The sequence below is a fragment of the Macaca fascicularis genome, chromosome 11 (genome assembly GCF_037993035.2).
Source record: "Macaca fascicularis isolate 582-1 chromosome 11, T2T-MFA8v1.1".
Taxonomy (NCBI): Eukaryota; Metazoa; Chordata; class Mammalia; order Primates; family Cercopithecidae; genus Macaca; species Macaca fascicularis.
The window spans coordinates 100,472,636-100,494,570 of record NC_088385.1 but is presented as its reverse complement, the minus strand read 5'-3'; the positions used below and the strand labels follow the sequence as shown (position 1 = coordinate 100,494,570).

At 40.6% G+C, this 21,935-nt stretch overlaps 1 protein-coding gene across 1 annotated transcript in view; it reads left to right on the top strand.

Moving 5' to 3' along the window:
* Nucleotides 1-208: 208 nt before the first annotated feature.
* Nucleotides 209-21,935, top strand: part of UBE2N (ubiquitin conjugating enzyme E2 N) — a 33,292-nt gene continuing 11,565 nt past the window's right edge. The window contains exon 1 of the mRNA XM_045365698.3: nt 209-301. Coding sequence (XP_045221633.1) covers nt 272-301 — 30 coding nt within the window. The 5' untranslated portion in view covers nt 209-271. The remainder of the gene's footprint in view (nt 302-21,935) is intronic.

The following is a 21,935-nucleotide window of genomic DNA, read 5'->3' as shown; positions in this document are numbered from 1 at the left end:
CAAAGTCCCTGCCCCGCCGCGGAGCGTCACTTCCGCCATCCCCGGCCGGGGTTGGGGCGGGGCGCGCCGGGGAGGGGGCCAGGTCGGAGGGAAGCCCGCCCGTGCCCGAGCCCGCGCCTGAGCAGGGACTACATTTCCCGAGGGGCCTAGGCGGCGGCTGCGGCGACGGGCGCGGCAACGTCCCCCGGAAGTGGAGCCTGGGACTTCCACTCGTGCGTGAGGCGAGCGGAGCCGGAGACGAGACCAGAGGCCGAACTCGGGTTCTGACAAGATGGCCGGGCTGCCCCGCAGGATCATCAAGGTAACCGCCCAGGCCAGCCTCCAGCTCTTCGCTGGACTCTCTTCGGCTCAGCTGGGCAGGCAGCGCGGTCTCTCGCTGCCTTCGGCCCGCGGCCCGCGCTGGGAGGCCCGAGGCGGCGCGGAGAGGGCTTGGCCGCGGCGGCGAGGGAAGTCGGGTGCTGGGGAGGGGGCGCCGGGGAGACTTCCGGCCGCGGCGGGGCAGCGGGACAGCGGGGACCCGGGGCTTCCAGGCGCGCCCGTCGGGCTAGGGAGTCCTGGCCGGCGCCCCGGCGGAGGGTGGGGCGGCAAGGTTGCGGGTCTCTGGGCTTGGGCGCTGGCCTCCGTAGCTTCTGAGACCACCCCCCGCCGGAGGCCGCGGGCGCGCGGGAATCGCGGCGGGGCTCGGACTCCTGGCGGGGGTTGTAGCCTGACAAGGTCCCTCGGCAGCCGAGCCCTTCTTCTCGGCCCCGACCGGGGCGCGGAGGTGCGGCAGCCGCGGGTACAGAATGAATGAACCCGGAGGGTCAGGCCGGGCGGGGCCGTGCGCCCCGGGAAGTGGCTCTGGGAGGCCCGCGCGTATTGCCGCGGTCAGCACATGCTCGCCCCTGGTTGCCGCGGCTGTCTGAGTCCGGGGACGGGTCCGCGCCCCGCTGCCCTTGCTTCCGCGGTCTCTCTCTTCTAAATACGTTTCCGCTCGTTTATCTCTGCGAAGTGATTTTACTCTGGTTGGCAAACTCTTTCAGAGCTGTTCCGAGGAAATAGTTTTAACACAAGGGTCGGGGAGGGCCGCAGTTATGGGGGATTCTCTCCTCTCTTCTCTCCTCTCCTCTCTTTTTCGTACACATGAGGCCTCGCTATAGTGCCCAGGCGGATCTCAAAACTCCTGGCTTCAGAGATCTTCCTACCTTGGCCTCTATGGGGGAATCTCGTGAAATCTTTTGCCTCTCAATTTTGTGTGCTTTAATTATTAATTGGCTATTTATGAATACTGTGCTTTGGCAAGTATATACGGAACCCTGACATTTTCGATTCTTTGATTTTGTAAAGTTTTCACCAAATACCAACAAGTCTTCCGATGTGAGATATTCCTTGTCATCCACAACAACTACACCTTAAATTTTTGTGTCAGTTTTTATGAAGGAAATTAGTTGAACATTTATGTGGCTAAATGCGCCAGTTAAAGTAACTCAATTGCAGCATCATTTTGCTTGATATAACCTGGTGAACGTGTATGTTAATCTTGTTCATTCTTGTAAAATCTATGAGGAGGTGCGTACTAAGTGGAAGACTTTCAATTGGATGATGTACTGTATACTGCTTCATCCAATTGCATTTAAAGATATCTGAGATGAGGGTCATGTCACTGACCTAAGGGTGCTTGAAGCAGAGAAATAAGATATTTTCGTATGGTAGAAATTATTAGAAATGAGAGAAGTATAACAGATTGTCAGGGAGCCTTGGAGTCTAATAATGTGAACCTTCATAGTCCGAAATTTGTTGTGTGGATTTATCTAGGATTCTGTCCAAGGAGTTTTAATTGTCATATGTATTGGCAGGTCCTTACAATGTGGTTTTAGTTATAATGCAGTCACATGGTCCCCAAAGATCATGTTCATTGAGGCCCCAGTTGAAAAATGAATAGGGAGTGATAGAGCCATTTACCAAATATCCTTGTTTTTGTTGTTACTTAGCTGATTGACTAAGTACATAATGGAAGTTGACATTCATGATAATTCTCTAAATACATAGTGAACTAAACATTTAACATGCATTTTTCTATTTTTGATTATGAAGATATGCCCGGTAATATGAAAGCCTTGGATGAAAAAATAAATTCTGTGGAACCTTGTTTATAAACTTACAGAAATGGTTTAAGGCAATAAGATGAAGTCCTCATGATTCAATTCATTTGGCACACAGTAATTTAATTTGTACTGGGCATTTACATTTTGCTGTTCAAAATAAGACAGTAGTAACTCATACTGTGATATATAATCTTAATTTTACGGTATCTTGTTGAGAACATCTATCTAATGAATGGTACCTTGATTTGGGTTTTATCTTATTAGTTTAATGTCATTTATAGGTTAACAGGATGGTTTTCTCCAATCCTTACGGAAGACTAAAATACTAGATTTTCAAAAGTGTCCATGCTTGTGTTACGTAGGTTGTTCCATAATCAGTGACAATGCTTTAAAAAAAATCAGAATTTATTTTTAAAAGTTGCCTGTTTTCTGTCAATCACTATACAAAGTTCTATGTGGTGGATGGGGGTAGCAGTATTGTCCTGAGGCAATAGGGACATGACTTTGTTGATTGAACTGTTAATTTGTTTTATTTCTGGGTGATCTTTGACTTTCTTTTCTTTTCTCTTTTCTTTTCTCTTGTCTTTTCTCTTCTCTTTTTTTGAGACTCATCTCACTCCGCTCCCAGGCTGCAGTGCAGTGGCAGGATCTTGGCTCACCACAGCCTTGATCTCCTGGTCTTAGATGATCCTCCCAGTTAAGCTTCTTGAATAGCTGGGACTGCAAGATGCATGCCACCACACCCAGCTAATTTTCGTAGAGACGAGGTTTCGCCATGTTGCCCAGGCTGATCTCAAACTCTCGACCTCGAACAATCCACCCACCTCAGCCTCCCAACGTGCTGGGATCACAGGCATGAGCCACTTTGCCCCGCCTGACCTTTGACTTTCAAAAAGGATGAAATTTAGTGTTGATTATAACATCAGTGTTACCATTCTCATCTAATGAAAATACTAAAATAAGATGGTTTGATTTGCATGACTGTTAATATGATTCTTTCTAACTTATAATGATCATTATTTACATTTGTAGATTTCTTAACCATTTGATTCTTACAGACATTTTTGTGAATATATTTTGCAGTCTAGAAACTGACTTAAATGACTTTCCTAAGGTAAAGCTGGTAAGAGGCAGAATTTGGATCTTGATTAGTGTCACATTCACCTGTCTCTTGTTACTGTAAAATGACTAACTCTACAAATACAAGATGATTTTCTGGACTACTATTCACCGAGTTACTATCTCATTTAGATTCCTGTGTCTAATCCAGTAGCAAATTCTGTGGGTTCTGCTTTCAATATATATACTAAATCAGACACTTTTCCCTCCGTCTCTTTCAAACCTCTGTTCACTTCCATCACTTACTGCCTGGCCTGCTGTATTAGCCTAATTTGGAGCAACAGTGTTATCTTCTTAAAATATAGACCATGTTACTCCCCTGCTAAAAACTTTGTAGAGGTTCTCCATCACACAGTAGAATCTTGCCCTTTCCCTCCATTAGCTATAAGGCCATACATTCATCTGGGATCTGCCTACTTCTGAGTGCATCTGCGCTTCTCTCCTTGGGTCACTCCACTGTAGTCACACTGTTGCTTTGGTGTACCCTGAACAATAAATGGTTGAGCTTATTCCAGTCACAGGACTTTCCTCCTGTTTGTTGCATTGCTTGCTTTGTCCACTTGTTCCGTTCTTAGCTCATATGTCATACCCTCTACCTAACCTGTCCCGTATAAACCAGTTTTCCTTTTCCTTCCCCCGCAATTTTATCCTCCTGTCTCCCTTTCTTCTGTATAAGTGCTTATTACTGTTCAAAGTTATGTTATTTACTGTTTATTTCTCTCTATTCCCCATTAAACCTTCATGAAGTTAGGGACTCTTGAATGTCCCACATATTGCTCATTCATGCCTAGACCAATCCTTGGTGCATAGTAGATACTGAAATATTGATAGACTAACTGAATAGATGAGCCTTAATCTCAATGAGCAATAATTTGACATTGTTACTGCTTAGTATATTCTATCTGAACCAATGTCTGAGCTAAAAATTAAAGCTAGTCTCATTTTCCAGCCATAAGCTCATTTAAAAACAAGACATATGAGTCTTTTACATTATTTCTTTTTTGTGAGTCTACTCTGCTTATGTATTTTTTCTTATTAACTAGGAAACGCACATAGAGCATATTTGAAAGGCTCTGAAGGATACATAGAGAATCCCTCATCTGTCCTTCAGCATTCCAGTTCTCCTGGTTAGACAACCACTGTTTTTGTTTGTTTTTTGAGATGGAGTCTCCCCGTGTTGCCCAGGCTGGAGTGCAGTGGTACAATCTTGGCTCACTGCAAACTCCACCTTCCAGGTTCAAGTGATTCACCTGCCTCAGTCTCCTAAGTAGCTGGGACTACAGGCACGTGCCACCACGCCTGGCTAATTTTTAGTAGAGATGGGGTTTCACCATGTTGCCCATGCTGGTCTCAAACTCTTCTCCTCAAGTGATCCACCTGCCTCAGCCTCCCAAAGTGCTGGGATTACAGGTGCGAGCCACTGCACCTGACCTCAACCGCTATTTTTATTGTGTATCCTTACAAAAAGACCAGAGCAACTTTCTGCTGTAAGTTAGGCTTCTTCTCATGCAAATACCTTGATTCCCTTCTCTTCCCCTCTAACCACCTGTGTATCTTCAAGTTGACTCTTTTTTTTTTTTTCTTTTCTTTTTAAGAGACAGATTGTCACTTGGTTGCCCAGGCTGGAGTGCAGTGGCTTTTCACAGGTGTTATCATAAACTGTATACATACAGCCTCAAATTCCTGATATCAGGTGATCCTCTACCTTCAGCCTCCAGTATCTGGGATTACAGGCATGCACCATAGTGTCCTGCTTTGGCTCATTTTTATTATTTTTTCAAAGGACTGTTTAATGGAACCTTGCGGGTGGACTTTTTTTTTTAATTTTTTTTTTTAATTTTGGAAATTTAATACTTTTTCAATAGAGATGGGGTCTTTTCATGTTGCCTAAGCTGTTCCCGAGCTCCTAGGCTTAAGTGATTCTTCCACCTTGGCCTCCCAAAGTGCTAGGGTTACAGGCATGAACCGCTGTGCCTGGCCTAGACTTTATTGTAACTAATTGCTTATTCATAACTTTCAGATTGTTTCCTAAATTGTGCTATATAAACAATGCTGTAATGAAGTTTTGTATGTATGGCATTTTGCACAAGTGTGAATGATACTGAGTCTTGGTAGTTCTGTTTTAAGCTAGAATTTTTAGTTTCGTCTTTCTGCCTTATCTCCTGGACCAAGCTCTTTTAGTCAATAAAAGTGACTGAAGCTGGACACGGTGGCTCACACCTGTAATAACAGCTCTTTGGGAGACTGAGGCCCAAGGATTGCTTGAAGCCAGGGGTTGAGACCGGCCTGAGGAACATAGTGAGATCTCCGTCTCCACCAAAAAAAAAAAAAAAAGAACAGTTAAAAGCTTAAAGTCATAAAGGTTAAGAGGTACCTAAAAAAAAAAACTCTCAAATGAGAGGTTCTCCATAATCCTGACATAAAGAAGGATCACTTTTGGGAACCGATAAATGAGATCTATAGTTATGGCCTTGGTCAAAACCAAATCTGTTTCAGCTTTACATGTTAAATTGATATAGTGACTGACATTCCTTTAATCGTCTTTTCAAAATGAATCATGAGGGCTGGGCACTGTGACTCATTCCTGTAATCTCAGTACTTTGGGAGGCTGAGGCGAGAGGATCCCTTGATTCCAAGGTTTCAAGACTGGCCTGTGCAATATAGTGAGACCTTGTCTCTACAAAAAGTAAAGTGAAAATTAGCTAGGTGTTGTGGCACACATCTGTAGTCCCAGTTACTCAGGAGACTGAGGTGGGAGGATTGGTTTGGCCTAGGAAGTTGAGGCTGCAGTGAGCCTAGATCACGCCACTGCACTCCAGCCTGGGTGACAGAGTGAAACCCTGTCTCAAAATAGTAATAATAATAATATTGAAAATGATAAAATACAGTCTTGGGAAAAAGTAGTTAACTTACCCTAGGGGTTGACTTATTTGATTAAAACCTAGTGAGTCAGCCTGCTGGAATTAGAATTTTACCAGTCTTTCCCAAAATTTACTTTATGTCTCCCTTCCCCACCGGTCCCTTTTCTATGGTGTTGAAAAATTTTACTTTAAAAAAAATACATTTAATTAATTTTTCTCACTCTGTCACCCAGGCTGAAGTGCAGTGGAAAATTTTACTTTTCTATTTAGTGTGATTTAGCCTCAAATTCTTAAAAATCAGATACAGTCTGATTTTACATTGAGACTTGAGTTTACTTTTTTAATAATTAGGACTTTTTTTAAGTACACACATTATTTTTTCCTCTTACTGTTTAAAAGCCACTCATCTGATAGGTATTCTAGTGCATAAGGTATTTTTTTGTTGTTGTTGTTAGAAAGTGATTTAGAAAACTCACCTTTTTAAAAATTTATTTATCTATTTTATTTTATTTATTTTTTTTGAGGCGGAAGTCTTGCCTATTGCCCAGTCTGGAGTGCAATGGCATGATCTCGGCTTACTGCAACCTCTGCCTCCCAGGTTCAAGCAGTTCTCCCGCCTCAGCCTCCAGAGTAGCTTTCCTCACTGCCCCACCGTTCTGTCTTGGGCTTTTTTTTTTTTTTGAGATGAAGTTTTGCTCTCGTTGCTCAGGCTGGAGTGCCATGGCGTGATCTCAGCTCACTGCAACCTCCGCCTCCTGGGTTCAAGAGATTCTCCTGCCTCAGCTTCCCTAGTAGCTGGTATTACAGGTGCATGCCACCACACCCAGCTAATTTTTGTATTTTTAGTAGAGGCGGGGTTTCACCATGTTGGTCAGGTTGGTATCGAATTCCTGACCTCTAGTGATCCGCCACCTCGACCTCCCAAAGTGCTGGGACTACAGGTGTGAGCCACCGTGCCCAGCCTACCTATTGTTTTAAGCTCTGAAAATACTTGTCTGATAATGTCTTTTTCCAGCTAAAAAAAGGACTGGAAAAGTTACCATGATGTTTCAGAAATATATCTACCTCCGGGTGGGGACAGGGGCACTTAGCCAGGTATGGTGGTTAATGCAGTAATCCTAACAGGAGACCGAGGCAGGAGGATCCCTTGAATCCAGGAGGCCGAGGCTGCAGTGAGCTATTAGTGGCACCACCACAACCCAGCCTGGGTAATAGAGGCAAGATCCTGTCTCTTAAAAAAAAAAAAAAAAATTAAAAAAAAACATGATGAAGATGGATTTGATATAAATTGTAATTAAAATCACCATTGGAATTTAAAAAAAGCTTGTATAGTAAAAATTTGACCAGGAACAGTGGTTCTTTAGTTCTTTCAGTTGTCTCATTTAAGAATTTGTCTGACCTCTTCCTAGGAAAAAAGCTACTTTTTTAATGTATGACTTCTGGGGATTCAGATTCTTGCCAAGTTTATTTGTGGATTCCCTAGGTCTCCATGTGCTCCATGTTAAGAATCCCTGGACTGCTTTTGGTAGTGATTAAACTTTCAGGCTCTAAAGATACTGTTTTAATATACTATCTAATGTTTTGATTATGAAATGTGAGCATAACTGAAAGTAAGTTAAAAATAGCAGTCAGTTCAGTATTCTTTTTTAAGCTCCTCTGTGTCAAGCAGTTCCTTTAGTCCAGATTGATCAGCTCCTGCACAATTGAAATTAAGTTTTGTCAAATTATCAAGCACTTTAGTGTTCACTGTGCTAAATGACTGTGACTAGAAATGTTACGCATTTGCTTTGCTGAAGTTTAGAATTTTTTCCACACGTGTTAATGACCACTCTTAAAACCAGAGGTTTTTTTTGAGATGGAGTCCTGCTCTGTCGCCAGGCTGGAGTGCAGTGGCATGATCTTGGTAATTTTTTTATTGCTCTATAACTTTCTTAAGATTCCTTTATAGCTTATACTGAGGAAAATGTTAGTAAGTAGCTGGTTTGTGTGTGTGTGTGTGTGCGCGCGCGCGTGCGTGTGTGTGTGACTCTTAAAGACAACTAGATTACCATGTTAGTATGAGGTAGGGACAAAGTGGTTTTAGTAATATAGGGCGATCCCAAGGCCAAATATCAGTTTTCTGTAACATTGTAATTTGTCTGTCTCTTTATTATCCATTCATAAGATGTATTTCAGTTCAATTAATTGGGCATTCATTGAATGCATAGTATGTATTTACCAGTAAGCCAGGTGAACAAGAAAGGCATCCTTGTGTGATGGAAAACACAGTTATGAAACAAGAAATTACAGTAAGGTGTGTTATAAAAGAGGAAATACACAGGATTTACCATAGTCTAAGGATGAAGGAAAGGTATCTGTTGAGGAAGTGAGAAAGTGTTTTTTGTTTTGTTTTGTTTATTTGTTTTTGAGACGGAGTCTCTCTCTGTGGCCCAGGCTGGAATGCAGTGGCGCGATCATCTTGGCTCACCGTAACCTCCGCCTCCCAGGTTCAAGCAATTCTCCTGCCTCAATCTTGAGTAGCTGGGATCACAGGTGCACGCCACCACACCCTGCTAATTTTGGTATTTTTAGTAGAGACAGGGTTTCACCATGTTGGTCAGGCTGGTCTCGAACTCCTGACCTCGTGATCCGCCTGCCTCGGCCTCCCAAAGCGCTGGGATTACAGGCATGAGCCACTGCGCCCAGCCGAGGAAGTGTTTTTAAACTTGAAGAGTAGAGTTGGCCAGGCCAAGAGAAGGAGGGAGTTTTGGGCACATGGGTCAGCAGATACGAAAGCTGGAAGGAGAGAGAGAAAGCATGGCATCTATCTAGAAATATAGTATGTGATGGATAATAGAATCAGGGTCTCATCAAAAGTAGTTATTACTGTTTTAAGAATTGTTAGGCAAACAAAGTGTTTCTAATTGTGAAATTCATATTTAGTCTGTGAACTATTCATCAGTATGCAGTGTGGCAACTGTTCCTGAAGTGAGGTTGGTCATACAGTTTTTATTATGTAAAAATAGATACCTTTTGCCGGGCGCGGTGGCTCAAGCCTGTAATCCCAGCACTTTGGGAGGCCGAGACGGGCGGATCACGAGGTCAGGAGTTCGAGACCATCCTGGCTAACACGGTGAAACCCCGTCTCTACTAAAAATACAAAAAACTAGCCGGGCGAAGTGGCGGGCGCCTGTAGTCCCAGCTACTCCGGAGGCTGAGGCAGGAGAATGGCGTAAACCCGGGAGGTGGAGCTTGCAGTGAGCTGAGATCTGGCCACTGCACTCCAGTCCGGGCTACAGAGCAAGACTCCGTCTCAAAAAAAAAAAAAAAGAAAAATAGATACCTTTCATTGGCATTGTGTACCAGGCACTGTTCTCAGCATATTTCATGCATTAATTTACTTAGTTCTAATTGCAGTTTTATGATGTATGGATATTAGTATTATTCCAGTTTTATAGCTATGGGAACCTGCACAGAGGAATTTACTAATTTGTAGAGCTGTGATTTGAACCCAGGTAGTCTGATTCTGTAGACTGTGGGTACCGAAGATAGAATACGCCAGAACATATCTATTCCTAGATAATAACTGGCAGTGTATGTGTTTTTTATACTGTACCATTTGGACACATGAAGTGGAAACACGTTTAAGAACAGGATCTAAGTGCTTAGCTTACTTGTTTTGGGGTTGTGTTTTTTGTTTGGTTGGTTGGTTGGGTTTTTTTGAGATGGGGTTTTGCTCTTGTTGCGCAGGCTGGAGTGCAATAGCACGATCTTGGCTCACTGCAATCTCCACCTCCCAGGTTCAAGCGATTCTCCTGCCTCAGCCTCCCGAGTAGCTGGGATTACAGGTGGCCACCACCATGCTCGGCTAATTTTTGTATTTTTAGTAGAGATGGGGTTTCACCATGTTGGCCAGGCTGGTCTTGAACTCCTGACCTCATGATTCGCCTGCCTTGGCCTCCCAAAGTGCTGGGATTACAGGCATGAGCCACTGCGCCCAGCCATGTTTTTTGTTTTTTTCTTTTAAGATAGGGTCTCACTGTGTTGCCCAGGCATGATCATGGCTCACTGCAGCCTCAGCCTCCCGAGTAGCTGGGATCACGGGCATGCACTACCATCCCCAACTAATTTAAAAAATATTTATATATATATATAAACATATATGTTATATATAATATTTGTTATACATATATATAATATATATTACGTAGAGACAAGGTCTCCCTATGTTGCCCAGGCTGGTTTTGAACTCCTGGGCTCAAGTGATCATCCTGTCTCAGCCTTCCACAGTGTTGGGATTACAGGCGTGAGCCACTGAACCTGCTGCTTTGTTTTTTTTTTCTTTTTTTAAATCAGAAGTCTCTTTATTGTAATTTAATTAAAGACTTTCCTACAAACATGTAGACCCTGTTTAGTAACATAGTTCATAACATAGTTCACCTTAAGATGGGATGCCTCTGGTCTGGATAGCATATTCTTTTCCTCCCGCTCCCCACCCAGCCAGTCCTGAATTTGAGGAAGTTTGTGGTTCTGGTGAAAAGAGACTCTTTGCTACTCTTTCTTACCAGCAAAATATACAGTCTTGAATCACTTAACAATGGAGATACTTTCTGAGAAATGTACCATCGGCAATGTCATCATTGTGTGAACATCATAGAGTGTATTTATACAAACCTAGATAGTGTAGCCTGCTACCCACCTAGGCTATATGGTATAGTCTGTTGATCCTAGGCTACCAACCTGTATAGCATGTTACTCTACTGAATATTGTAGGCAGTTGTAATGCAGTGGGAAGTATGTGTGTATCAAAATAGGAAAGGTATAGTAAAAATCTAGTATAAAAGATAAAAAATGGCATACCTGTATAGGGCACTTACCATGAAGGAAGCTTGCAATACTGGAGGTTGCCCTGTGTGAGTGAGTGGTAGTGGATTTGAAGGTCTGGGACATTACTGTACACTACGATAGACTATAAGCATTGTACACTTAGGCTACACCAAAAAATTATTTTTTTAAATGTTTCTTCAATAATAAGCCTTGGCGGCCGGGCGCGGTGGCTCAAGCCTATAATCCCAGCACTTTGGGAGGCCGAGACGGGCGGATCACGAGGTCAGGAGTTCGAGACCATCCTGGCTAACACGGTGAAACCCTGTCTCTACTAAATAATACAAAAAACTAGCCGGGCGAGGTGGCGGGCGCCTGTAGTCCCAGCTACTCGGGAGGCTGAGGCAGGAGAATGGCGTAAAAAAAAACCCGGGAGGCGGAGCTTGCAGTGAGCTGAGATCTGGCCACTGCACTCCACCCTGGGCGACACAGCGGGACTCCGTCTCAAAAAAAAAAAAAAAAATAATAATAATAATAAACCTTGGCTTACTGTAACTTTTTTATTTTTAAACTTTTGATTCTTTTGTATTAACATTTTTTATTAAACTTTTTTGTATTAAACATTTTTAATACATTTGTATTAAACATTTTAAATGTTTAATAAACATTAATAAACAGATTTATTTAATAAACATTTATTAATAATAAATTAATTAACAGATTTATTAATTAAATAACAGATTAATTAACAGATTAATTATTGATTAACAGATTTATTTAATGAACATTAAATAATCAGATTTATTTAATAAACATTTTTAAACATTTTTAATAAAACATTTGTATTAAACATTTTTGTATTAACATTTTGTATTAAACTTTTGATTCTTTTGTATTAGCATTTTGTATTAACTTTTGATTCATTGTATCATACAGCTGTGCAAAAATATTTTTTCTTTGTATCCTATAAGCTTTTTTCTCTGTTACAATCTTTTTTAAAAAAACTTTTTTGTGAAAAACTAAGACACATACACACATATTAGGCCTATTCAGGATCATCAGTATCACTGTCTTCCAGCTCCTCTTGTCCTACTTGAAGGTCTTCAGGGGCAGTAACACACATGGAGCTGTCATCTACTATGACAACATTGCCTTCTGGAATACCTCCTGAAGGACCTGCCTGAACCTGTTTTACAGTCAACTTTTTTTTTTTTTTTAAATAAGCAGAAGGAGTACACTAAAATAATCATTAAAAGTATAGTATAGTAAATACTAGGCAATAGGAATTTTTCAGTTCCATTACAATCTTAGGGGACCACTGTCTTTTTTACAGTTCATCATTGACTGAAACTCATACAGCGCATGACTGTATTTAAAGTACCACTGAATCAGATGAATTTTAAACAATAATTTTTTTCTCAGTAAGCCTAAAAATATATTAGAATTATCTTGCATTCATTTATATATCAAGTTGAGTTTTGTGTTTTCTTTCTTTCTTTTCTTTTCTTTTTTTTTTTTTTTGAGACACAGTCTCCCTCTGTCGCTCAGGCTGGAGTGCAATTGTGCGATCTTGGCTCACTGCAACCTCTGCCTCCTGGGTTCAAGGAGCTCTACTTCCTCAGCCTCCTGAGTAGCTGGGATTACAGGCATGCACCACTACGCCCAGCTAATTTTGGTATTTTTAGTAGAGACAGGGTTTCACCATGTTGGTCAGGCTGGTCTCAAACTCCTGACCTCGTGATCCGCCCGCCTTGGCCTCCCAAAGTGCTGGGATTACAGGCATGAGCCACCGTGCCCAGCCTCTACTTTTTCAAATAAAGCACACTATCTAGGACCCTGTCTTTATTGTTGTGATTCAGGTAAGGGTTAAACTAAAAGTGCTGCAAGCTCCCAGGGGCCAGCACCAACTGTGATTAGAGAAGTACTTGGCCAGACCTTGCCTATTTCTTTTCCTAGTTTAATTGGCAGGGCTGCTGATGTATTGACAAGGATGCCAAGACAAGAATGTACTGGCTATTTTCTCTGAACACTTGTTTCTAGTCTGAATACTTAGTTCATGGTTTTGCATCGGAATTATCTGGGGATGTTTGTAAATATAACATTGCCAGCCCAACATATTTTTGTTGTTTTAAGAGCTCCTGATGATTTTAGTGTACACTTTGCAGAAACACTGGTCATATGTGTGCTTGGCTTCAATGCAAAGATGGGTAGAATGGGAGACAAAAGTAAAATCATACAGCTAGCGCTGCTTTGTCTATAGAATACAAAGGCATCAATGGGAACACCAAAGAAGTGACAGGCTGGCCTGGAAAACCCTCAAGATTAGTTTAGGGAAAGGTTTTTAGAGGGTGATACTGGAGCTGAATTTTGAAGCATAAGTAGAAAAGTAGAGTAGGGGGAGTAGATTGTCATTCTAGGTTAGACATACCTTACCCAGGAGATATTTGAACTAAGACTGTGTAACTTGAGTCAGCATGTCTATGCTTGGATCACAGATACTTAACTTCAAAAGTAATCTTTTAATTTGAAGTTTCTTTTCTTCAGAAGTGTAGTTCATGAATATATATTCATTACTAAAAATTCTGTTGGCTGGGTGCGGTGGCTCATATCTGTGATTCCAACACTTTGGGAGGCTGAGGCAGGTAGGTTGCTTGAGCCCAATAATTGGAGAACAGCCTGGGCAACATGGAGAAACCCCATCTTGACAAAAAAATACAAAAATTAGCCAGGTGTGGTGGCACACATCTGTAGTCCCAGCTACTAGTTGGGAGGGTGAAATGGGAGGCTCACTTGAGCCTGGGAGGTTGAGGCGGCAGTGAGCCAAGATAGCCTGGGTGACAGAGCAAGATCCTGTCTCAAAAACCTGAAAACTGTTAACATGCTGTAAATATGTTATATACTAAATAGCCAAATAATAGATATTAATAAATTATTTCCCCTTCACTTACTTTTACTATTCCAATCTCTTAATTCATTGGTAAGATTCCAAAATCTCACTGAATATTGAAGGAAAACTCAAATGCTTCGTTTATTTTTTTGAGGTGTAATTCTCATACCATAAAATTGAGCCACTCAAAGTGTGCAGTTTAGTGATTTTTCATATATTCACACAGTAGTACAACATCATCACTTGCTAATTCCAGAAGATTCTTGTCACCCCAAAAAGAAAAACCCTGTACCCATTAGCAGTCACTCTACCTCCAACCCCTGGCAACCATTTATCTGCTTTCCGATTCTATGGATTTTCCTATTTTGCACACTTCATATAAATGGAATTATACAATATGTGGCCTTTTCTTTCTGGCTTCTTTCATTTAGCATGTTTTCAAGGTTCATATGTATTGTAGCATGTATTAGTACTTCATTCCTTCGTAAATATTTTAGCCAAGTGTTTTCTAAATAAAATCTTAAAAAGTGACAGTGCTGAAGGGAAGCAAGGTAGAATTTTTAGGAGATAGGTAATCTGTATTGGCTTTCATAAAACTAGTCACATTTGAAGCCTGCATTGCTTTAGAACAGGGGTTTTCAACCTTTTGGCTTCCCTGGGCCACACTGGAATAAGAATTGTCTCATGGCTGGGCATGGTGGCTCACGCCTTTAATCCCAGCCCTTTGGGAGTCTGAGGCGGGCTGATCCCTTGAGGTCAGGAGCTTGAGACCAGCCTGGCCAACATGGTGAAACCCTGTCTCTACTAAAAATACAAAAATTAGCTGGGTGTGGTGGCGCACGCCTGTAATCCCAGCTACTTGGGAGGCTGAGGTGGGAGAATTGCTTCAACCTGGGAAGCAGAGGCTGCAGTGAGCCAAGATCATGCCACTGCCCTCCAGCCTGGGCGACACAAGAGAAAAAAAAAAAAGAATTAGGCCACACATAAAATACACTAACACTAATGATAGATGATGAGCTTAAAAAAAAAAAAAAAATCTGCTGATGCACCCATGAGAGGGGAGACAGCACTGTTCTCTCTTGCAGTTTTCCCTTAGCAGCCCCTTATCTGCAGACTTAAACTAGGAGCCCCTGGCAGAGTCCCACCTCCAGCATCATCAAGTGTAGAAGGAAAGTGAGAGACATTGATTGACTTTATATCTGATTTACTAGTTTCCTAAGGCAGAGATTTTAAAGATAGAAAACTGCCTGGCCTGGCCCAGCCCATGATAGATAGGGATGGGTAAGAAGCCCCTGAGATGTGGCAGTATGTGACCTGACTTCAGACTTGTCAGATTAGGGGTTTTATAGGGTTTTTTGCTCTTGTTTTGATTAAGCTTGTTTGACGTGCAGGGTGTCTCCTACCTGTGTTCCAGCCACCTGATTTCCTTCCTCAAGAAAACTAATGTTTACTTACACTATTTAAATTAGTTATTCCCAGGGCTATTTTTATGACTTTTTTTTTTTTTTTTGGATGCAGTTTCACATAATACATGGCAGGCTCGTGTTGCTAGGAAAAACTGATTCCAGCATTTAGATTCTTTGAATGTATTGTTGCATTCTTTCGGAGGCTCAAGCTATCCACATGAAGTAGACGAATTTGACCCAGTGTTATTGTCCATGGGTACTCTAGTGTAACATATCAGCCCTAGTATGAAAGTTTGTGCTTATTTCAGTTACATTAAAATCTGAGTTGTCTGGATCATTTCTTCCTCTGGCTTAGTAGTGCAGGACAAGATAATCTGAAATCATAGAAGAATAAAAAATCTGCTGAGTTATTTACTCCACCTGGATCTCTTAAGACTGTTCAAATTTCAGACCTAATTGGTAATCTGTGAAATATTAAAGTCTCTAACTAAGCTGTTTCATTTCAGATTCTTCCCAAAACCTTGAGATGGGAAAGAATCATCTTTAATGTGTCAACTCGTGATTATTGAGGCAATGATCATTTTTTAAATCGAGGAAAATGCTTATTAGATTGTTGAAGCTGCTTAGAGGGGCAAAAGAAACGATAAGGCTGGTATCTCTGGTGCTTCGTATTTGGTTCATTTAAGTGTATGACCTGTAGGGATAGTGTCAAAGCTAAGGCTTTTGGACAGAAGTGTGAAATAGTTTGTAAAGATTGGGTTTGGAGTCTTGCAAGTCTTTTTTTCTGCATACTTCTGCTCTTTACAGTCACCGCCTGGCTAGGCCTACAAGTTTTGAAAATTCTTGAATTTCCTTTTTACCCAGTCAGTAATTTTCTTTACTCTGTGGGATTGGTCTCAGGTAGTTCTGCAGTTGATCTGTTCATTAACTGGTAAGAAATGCGAGACACACTGTGGTGTCCAGCATTGGGTCTGCAAATGTTAGACACAGGCGTTGATCTCTAGGAACTAGTTTAGTTGGAGAGACAGTAAGGTAGGAAAGTGTATAAGGGATGGCTTACAGAAGGTTCATTCCTACTGTTGTCTGTTGCTGACCTCTTAATTGACAATTGACTTTCAAGATGGTAGAAATGCTGCTTTTCATGACTTAAATAATGTTTTATGGCTCAGAGAGCCTTACTTCCTAATTCTCTAGCGTAAAACACTGATTTAGGGAATATGAAATGTATGTTTATGTATGGCAGGAGCAAAGAATCTGAGGCCAGACTCTGAGTTTGATTTCTAGCTCTGCCAAATAATAGCTTGGGTAACCTCATTTGACGTCTCTGCTTCTTTATCTGCTTAATATACTAATGTAGCTCTATGGTAATTGGAAGGATCAGAGTGTAAAGAACAGATCCTAACATAATACTGAGCTTTATGTAGTGTTGGTTATTACTGTTTTCTGACTTGGCAAAGATGCTGCTTCACCATAAACATAAAAAGACTGAATGTCTTCCTAGTGTGTGGGAAAATGGTTTGTTCATTTATGTATTTGTTTCACAAAATAGATAACATTAAATATAACTCTCTGAAGTGAGGCATAGATTTTGTGAAAGCACAGTGAATGTCCATTTACCAACAGTGAATAGCAAAATCGGATGTTTTGGGTAAATAACATTTTGATTTTATTAAAATTATATATGTAATCCATTTTCTGTGGGTTAGGTAATAAGTTTATCTTTGCAACTGCTAAATTGAAGTTTTATTTTTTAATCCAAAGTATTTAGGCCCTTTCACTGTATGACTTCAAGGGGCGCCATTTATGCAGACTGTCATACGAATGGTCCTCTCCCGAAAGCTGTGCGCTATGGTTAGCCCTGCCAGAGGATGCTTACTGGGAGGGAGACAGCCCTCCAATATCTGCATGCTTTCATGCTTCCTAATTTATCTCAAGTGTTAGTATGCAGAGTGTAAGAGACTATTTTAATTTTTCTTTCCTGATGGTTTGGATTTTATACAAAATTGTGTTACTGGCACAATTGGATTGAGAATGCAAATCTGAGCGAAATGTAACTTGTTTTTTGTTTGCTTCACTGAAAAGTTCATCTGCTCTGCTTCCATCTGTTCTTGTCTTGCCTTACCTATTACGGAGTCCTCAGGCATTAAATTTTGTTGTGATTGCTGCATTTGAAACCAGAAGTAACCTGAAGAAAAAGGGTCGAGTAAGTAAATAGTCACTAGCTTGTAGGCCAGGAAAAGTACCTGTTTATGCCATATGGTTTTTAAAGAATATTGATTTGTCTGTAAATCAACCAGCCTTGAGGAAAGCAGGCTACAGTAACACAGGAGTGAAAAAATGTGGACATATTAAACTGTTTTTAAGGGCTTTTGTCTTTATCAGAACAAAAAATATAAACATTCTAGAATGTTAATTGGATTTTGGTTATTAGGAGAATGGTTAATTTTATTTAGATTAATTTTATGTATTTCTTTAATGAGCAAGTGAAAAAAAAAACTTGGGAAAAAAGCAGGTGCCCTTGGCAACAAATTTTCTCTTTATTTAGATATTGAACGTTGGCATAAATACCAGGATTACAGTTCATAATATCCTTCTCCTTCAGCGGGGAAGACTAGAACAGTAATTATAGGCCTAAAGAATATTATTACAAAAGGGGACCTTCCAGTAGAAAGAAGCATATAGCAATAAGATTTAACTCATTCTAATAATAATAAAGTGTTCAGTCAATTTTAGTGCTAGAGAGAACCTTTTAAATGTTCAAGGGGCGTTTTAGAAGGCTGGAGAGGTAAATGATTTGTCTGTGGTCACGTATCACATTGGTACAATTAAAATTGGAACTAAATTCAGATGTGCTAACTCTTGAGCGCCCCCACCCGCCCTTCCCCGCCCTTCCCTGCCCTTCCCTGCCCTGCCCTGCCCTGCCCTGCACTAGGTACACCAGGCTCTGCTTAGTTGAATTAACTGTAGTGTGAAATTAGCTTCTCCTTTACAAGCTCTTAAATAGAAGTTCTTTGATAAAGAGATTAGTTGACTTGTATGCTCTCCTCTTTTGACTTCATTTAATCCCAAAGAGATATTTAGCTTCTTAACTTCTTTACCAGCCCCCCAACCCCCTCCTGCCCTGGTCTGTTAACTCTTACCTTTTCTTCACTTCCTTTCCTATTGAGTTTAGACTTTATTTTTAGCAACCAACAGAAGCCAGCTTGGCTAGTTTAAGCAGAAATGATACTAAGAATTATGAGGTACCTCACACATTCTTCAGGAGGGCTAAAGAAAAGAGGGAGCCAGGAACTAACTTCAGAATCACATCATGGTGATTTCACTGCTCACACTGTGTGCAACACATTCTACAGTGTGTGCAGTGTGATTGTTGATGTCAAGCACAGAATGCTACCACTAGAACTCTGTTGCTATCTTAGTGGTAACTACTGCAGTTCTCTCCAGAATGGGTTATTTCTTTGCTTGTGATGCGCAGGGAGTGCTGCGTGCATACTACCAACCTCATTTTGCCCTAAATGCTTCCAGGCAGTCCTTTTGTGTGACCACAGGTAAGTTTTTCTTTTTCTACAAGTTACTTTAAATTTTTACAATTTTCTTAATCTCCCAGCTCCAACATTATACTAAGGAGTGGGAGCTAAAGGAACATATGAATGAGTGGGGGAATTTTTTAATAGTTAACATAGACAGATGACTAAAACTACATATAAGGGCCTGAAATGAATTACCAACTTGAAAAACCAAGTAAAATTTTATGAAAGAAGAAAACCCACAATCTACATCATTTTTTACATAAAATGGATTAAAGAAAAAAACAAGTTCATTAGTTTCTGCTAATCTTATGATTTTAGTATTCACCACATAAAACAAGCTTTTAAAAATTTTCCCTAATTTTAATTCAGGATGAATACAGAAGAACATTTCCTACCTCACCTGCTAAGTTATATACCCACTCCCAGAACCTAAAATATGCAGTGGGTTTGTTAATAGTGCCTTGAGGACCATGGCACACAGCAATCCCAGTGAACTGTGTTACTAAGCTAGGTCCTTTCTTTTCATTCAGCATTCTGAGACATCTCTGTCAAATCATTCCTGAGATACAGAGTTCGTTAAGATAGACAGCTACATTATTTAAATCACTGAAGTCTTATTTTTATTTTTTGAGCCGGTGCTAAAAAAGAAAGTTCAGGCAATGAAGTGTTGTGTCATTCATCAAATCAGGAACCATAGAAAATGGAGAAGCTTAACTGCCATGAGTCTACTAATTATAGTGCTGAATATTCAAAGAACATTTTTACCACCAAGAACTTCATGAATGTCTTATGAAGGAATAGTTGACACTGTCTTTAGCTGTGATGCCAATATTTGGAAATCTTTGAAAAAACAAAGAGGAAAAAAAGATGGAGACAAGGTTTTTAATCTTTCCAGAAAACTTAAAAAATGACTTTAGAAATAAACAAGAACATAATAGCCCTGTAATCTGGCTCTGCTCTTCATGTATTAATAGTATCCTAACTCACACCTCCAGTACCTTCTCTTAAGACCTTGACTACTCAAACAATGAAATAAACTGCTGGATGCCAAGAAGTTTTGCTCTTCCTTCCAGTTAGTTAGTACCACAGTGCCATGAACAAAATAAGCAGTGAATAAACATTTGTAAGTAAATTCATATTTCAGAATCACGAAACATTTTAGAGCATGTTGATTTCATGCAGTATCAAAGATGGGCAAAATGGTTTACCATCTAATAGATAATTCCAGGTCAAAATAGTATACACCAATTTTTCAATCAAAGCAGTTTTTTTTTGTTTATCTTAATAAGACTATACTTTTCTGGTTGCCAGTTCAAAAAGGAAAAAAAAATTAATGACATTATGGCTTAAATTTACCTTTTTCATGAAGCACCACTTCACAATTATGAAGGATTGAAAATAGCCCTTTTAACTCCTGTGCTGTTTACTATCCCTGCCAAACATTTGACATTTACTGCTTATGTAGTAAGCCGGGCCTGATGGCTCACGCCTGTAATCCCAGCACTTTGGGAGGCTGAGGCGGGCGGATCACGAGGTCAGGAGATCGAGACTATCCTGGCTAACATGGTGAAACACTGTCTCTACTAAAAATATAAAAAATTAGCTGGACGAGGTGGTGGGTGCCTGTAGTCCCAGCTACTCGGGAGGCTGAGACAGGAGAACAGTGTGAACCTGGGAGGTGGAGCTTGCAGTGAGCTGAGATCGGGCCACTGCCCTCCAGTCTCCAGCGAGATTCTGTCCCCCCCACCAAAAAAAAAAAAAAAAAAAAAAAAGACTCTGAAGCCAGACTGAATGGAGCCCAACAGCTTGGATTTGAATCTTGGCTCTGTTGTTCACTAGCTTTGGTTGATTACTCTTTGTTCCTCATTTGTAAAATGAGTATGAGGATTAAATGAGCTAATACATCTATAGCACTTAAGTCAGTATTTGGCAGAGTTTGTTTTTAATTGTTACCCGAGATTTTCTTTTATTGATTCTTTGCGTATCTGGGAGCAGTGCTTGATAACTGCATGTGGTCCCTGCTTTTATGGGGCTTACAGACTGGTGGGGAGGAAAATATCCACAGACTGCAATACAACCTAATGTGTTTAGTGGGCAAAAGAATTGGGGAGGGAGGTGACAGACAAGAAATAAAGGAATTCAGCTTAACAGTTTTTCTTCTTGCTGTGATAGTTTGTTAGTAGGATTATTCTGGTTTTTGTTCATTGTCATTGTCAGTGATTGGAATAATCTTAAATGCTGTTCCTGAGATGGAATTTACTGACCGATGAACACAGCAGATATAGTATTCCTCATGAGCTCTGTGTGGTACCTAAGCATTGCATGTTTGTTCACTGAACAAGCATTTATTTAGAATTTACCACCATTTACTAGCTGGGGTTCCCCTCTTCAAATAGTTTAGGGTCTGAGAAGTAAACCAGCAGTTACTGGGCGTAGTTACAGTAAGTGGAGAGGTAGTAATGAACAGGAAACTGAAAGTACAAGGGAGAAACTTTCAGACTAATTCAGACCTGAGATACATTCTGATGTATCTCAGATTATATATACTTTGCCTTCCAGAAGTCCATCCAGCTCCCAAGTCTCCATTCGTTTTCACTGAACTTCACAGAAATATTGATCTGGTCTTGGGTTGAGGAAAATTTAGGATGTAGTGATTTCTAGCCCAATTCATCTGGCCCCATGTATTCATTATTACTTCAAGTGGAATAGAGAGTACTTACCTATTTGTTACCTATCAACTCATAAATAAAGCTTTTCCCAAAAAAGGAATACTCTGGTCTAAAGTACTCTGAGATTTAGTGTTTGGTACCCAGAGTCTTAGATTTTAATAGCTTCTTCCATTTTTCCTTCTCTGAATCTGTCACTTAAGAAATTGTGAGATTTAAGTATGTGGGAGTAGAGGAGAAAAGAAAGAACAAGGGAGGGGCATGTCTTGAGAACCATTATTCTCCATTTGACTTTAGGATAGGCATTTTCAGGAAGTTCTCATGGACCCAGTTAGCTTATCTGGGGGAGTCTAAGTGGTTAGGAGCAAGATAGGCACAAGAGGTGAAAGCAGAAAGGGAATACAAAATTGTCTTAGCTCTGCTTGGTTTGCTTTTATTAAGTTTTCTTAAGCTATTTTCATTTTATTTACTGTTGGAATCTATAGGTCTTTTCCAAGGACATGTTTAGGTGGGTGCTAACCTTGCTTTGGTTTTACCAAAGCAAGGAGTGATCATATAATGTAAGTTTAAAAAACTTAG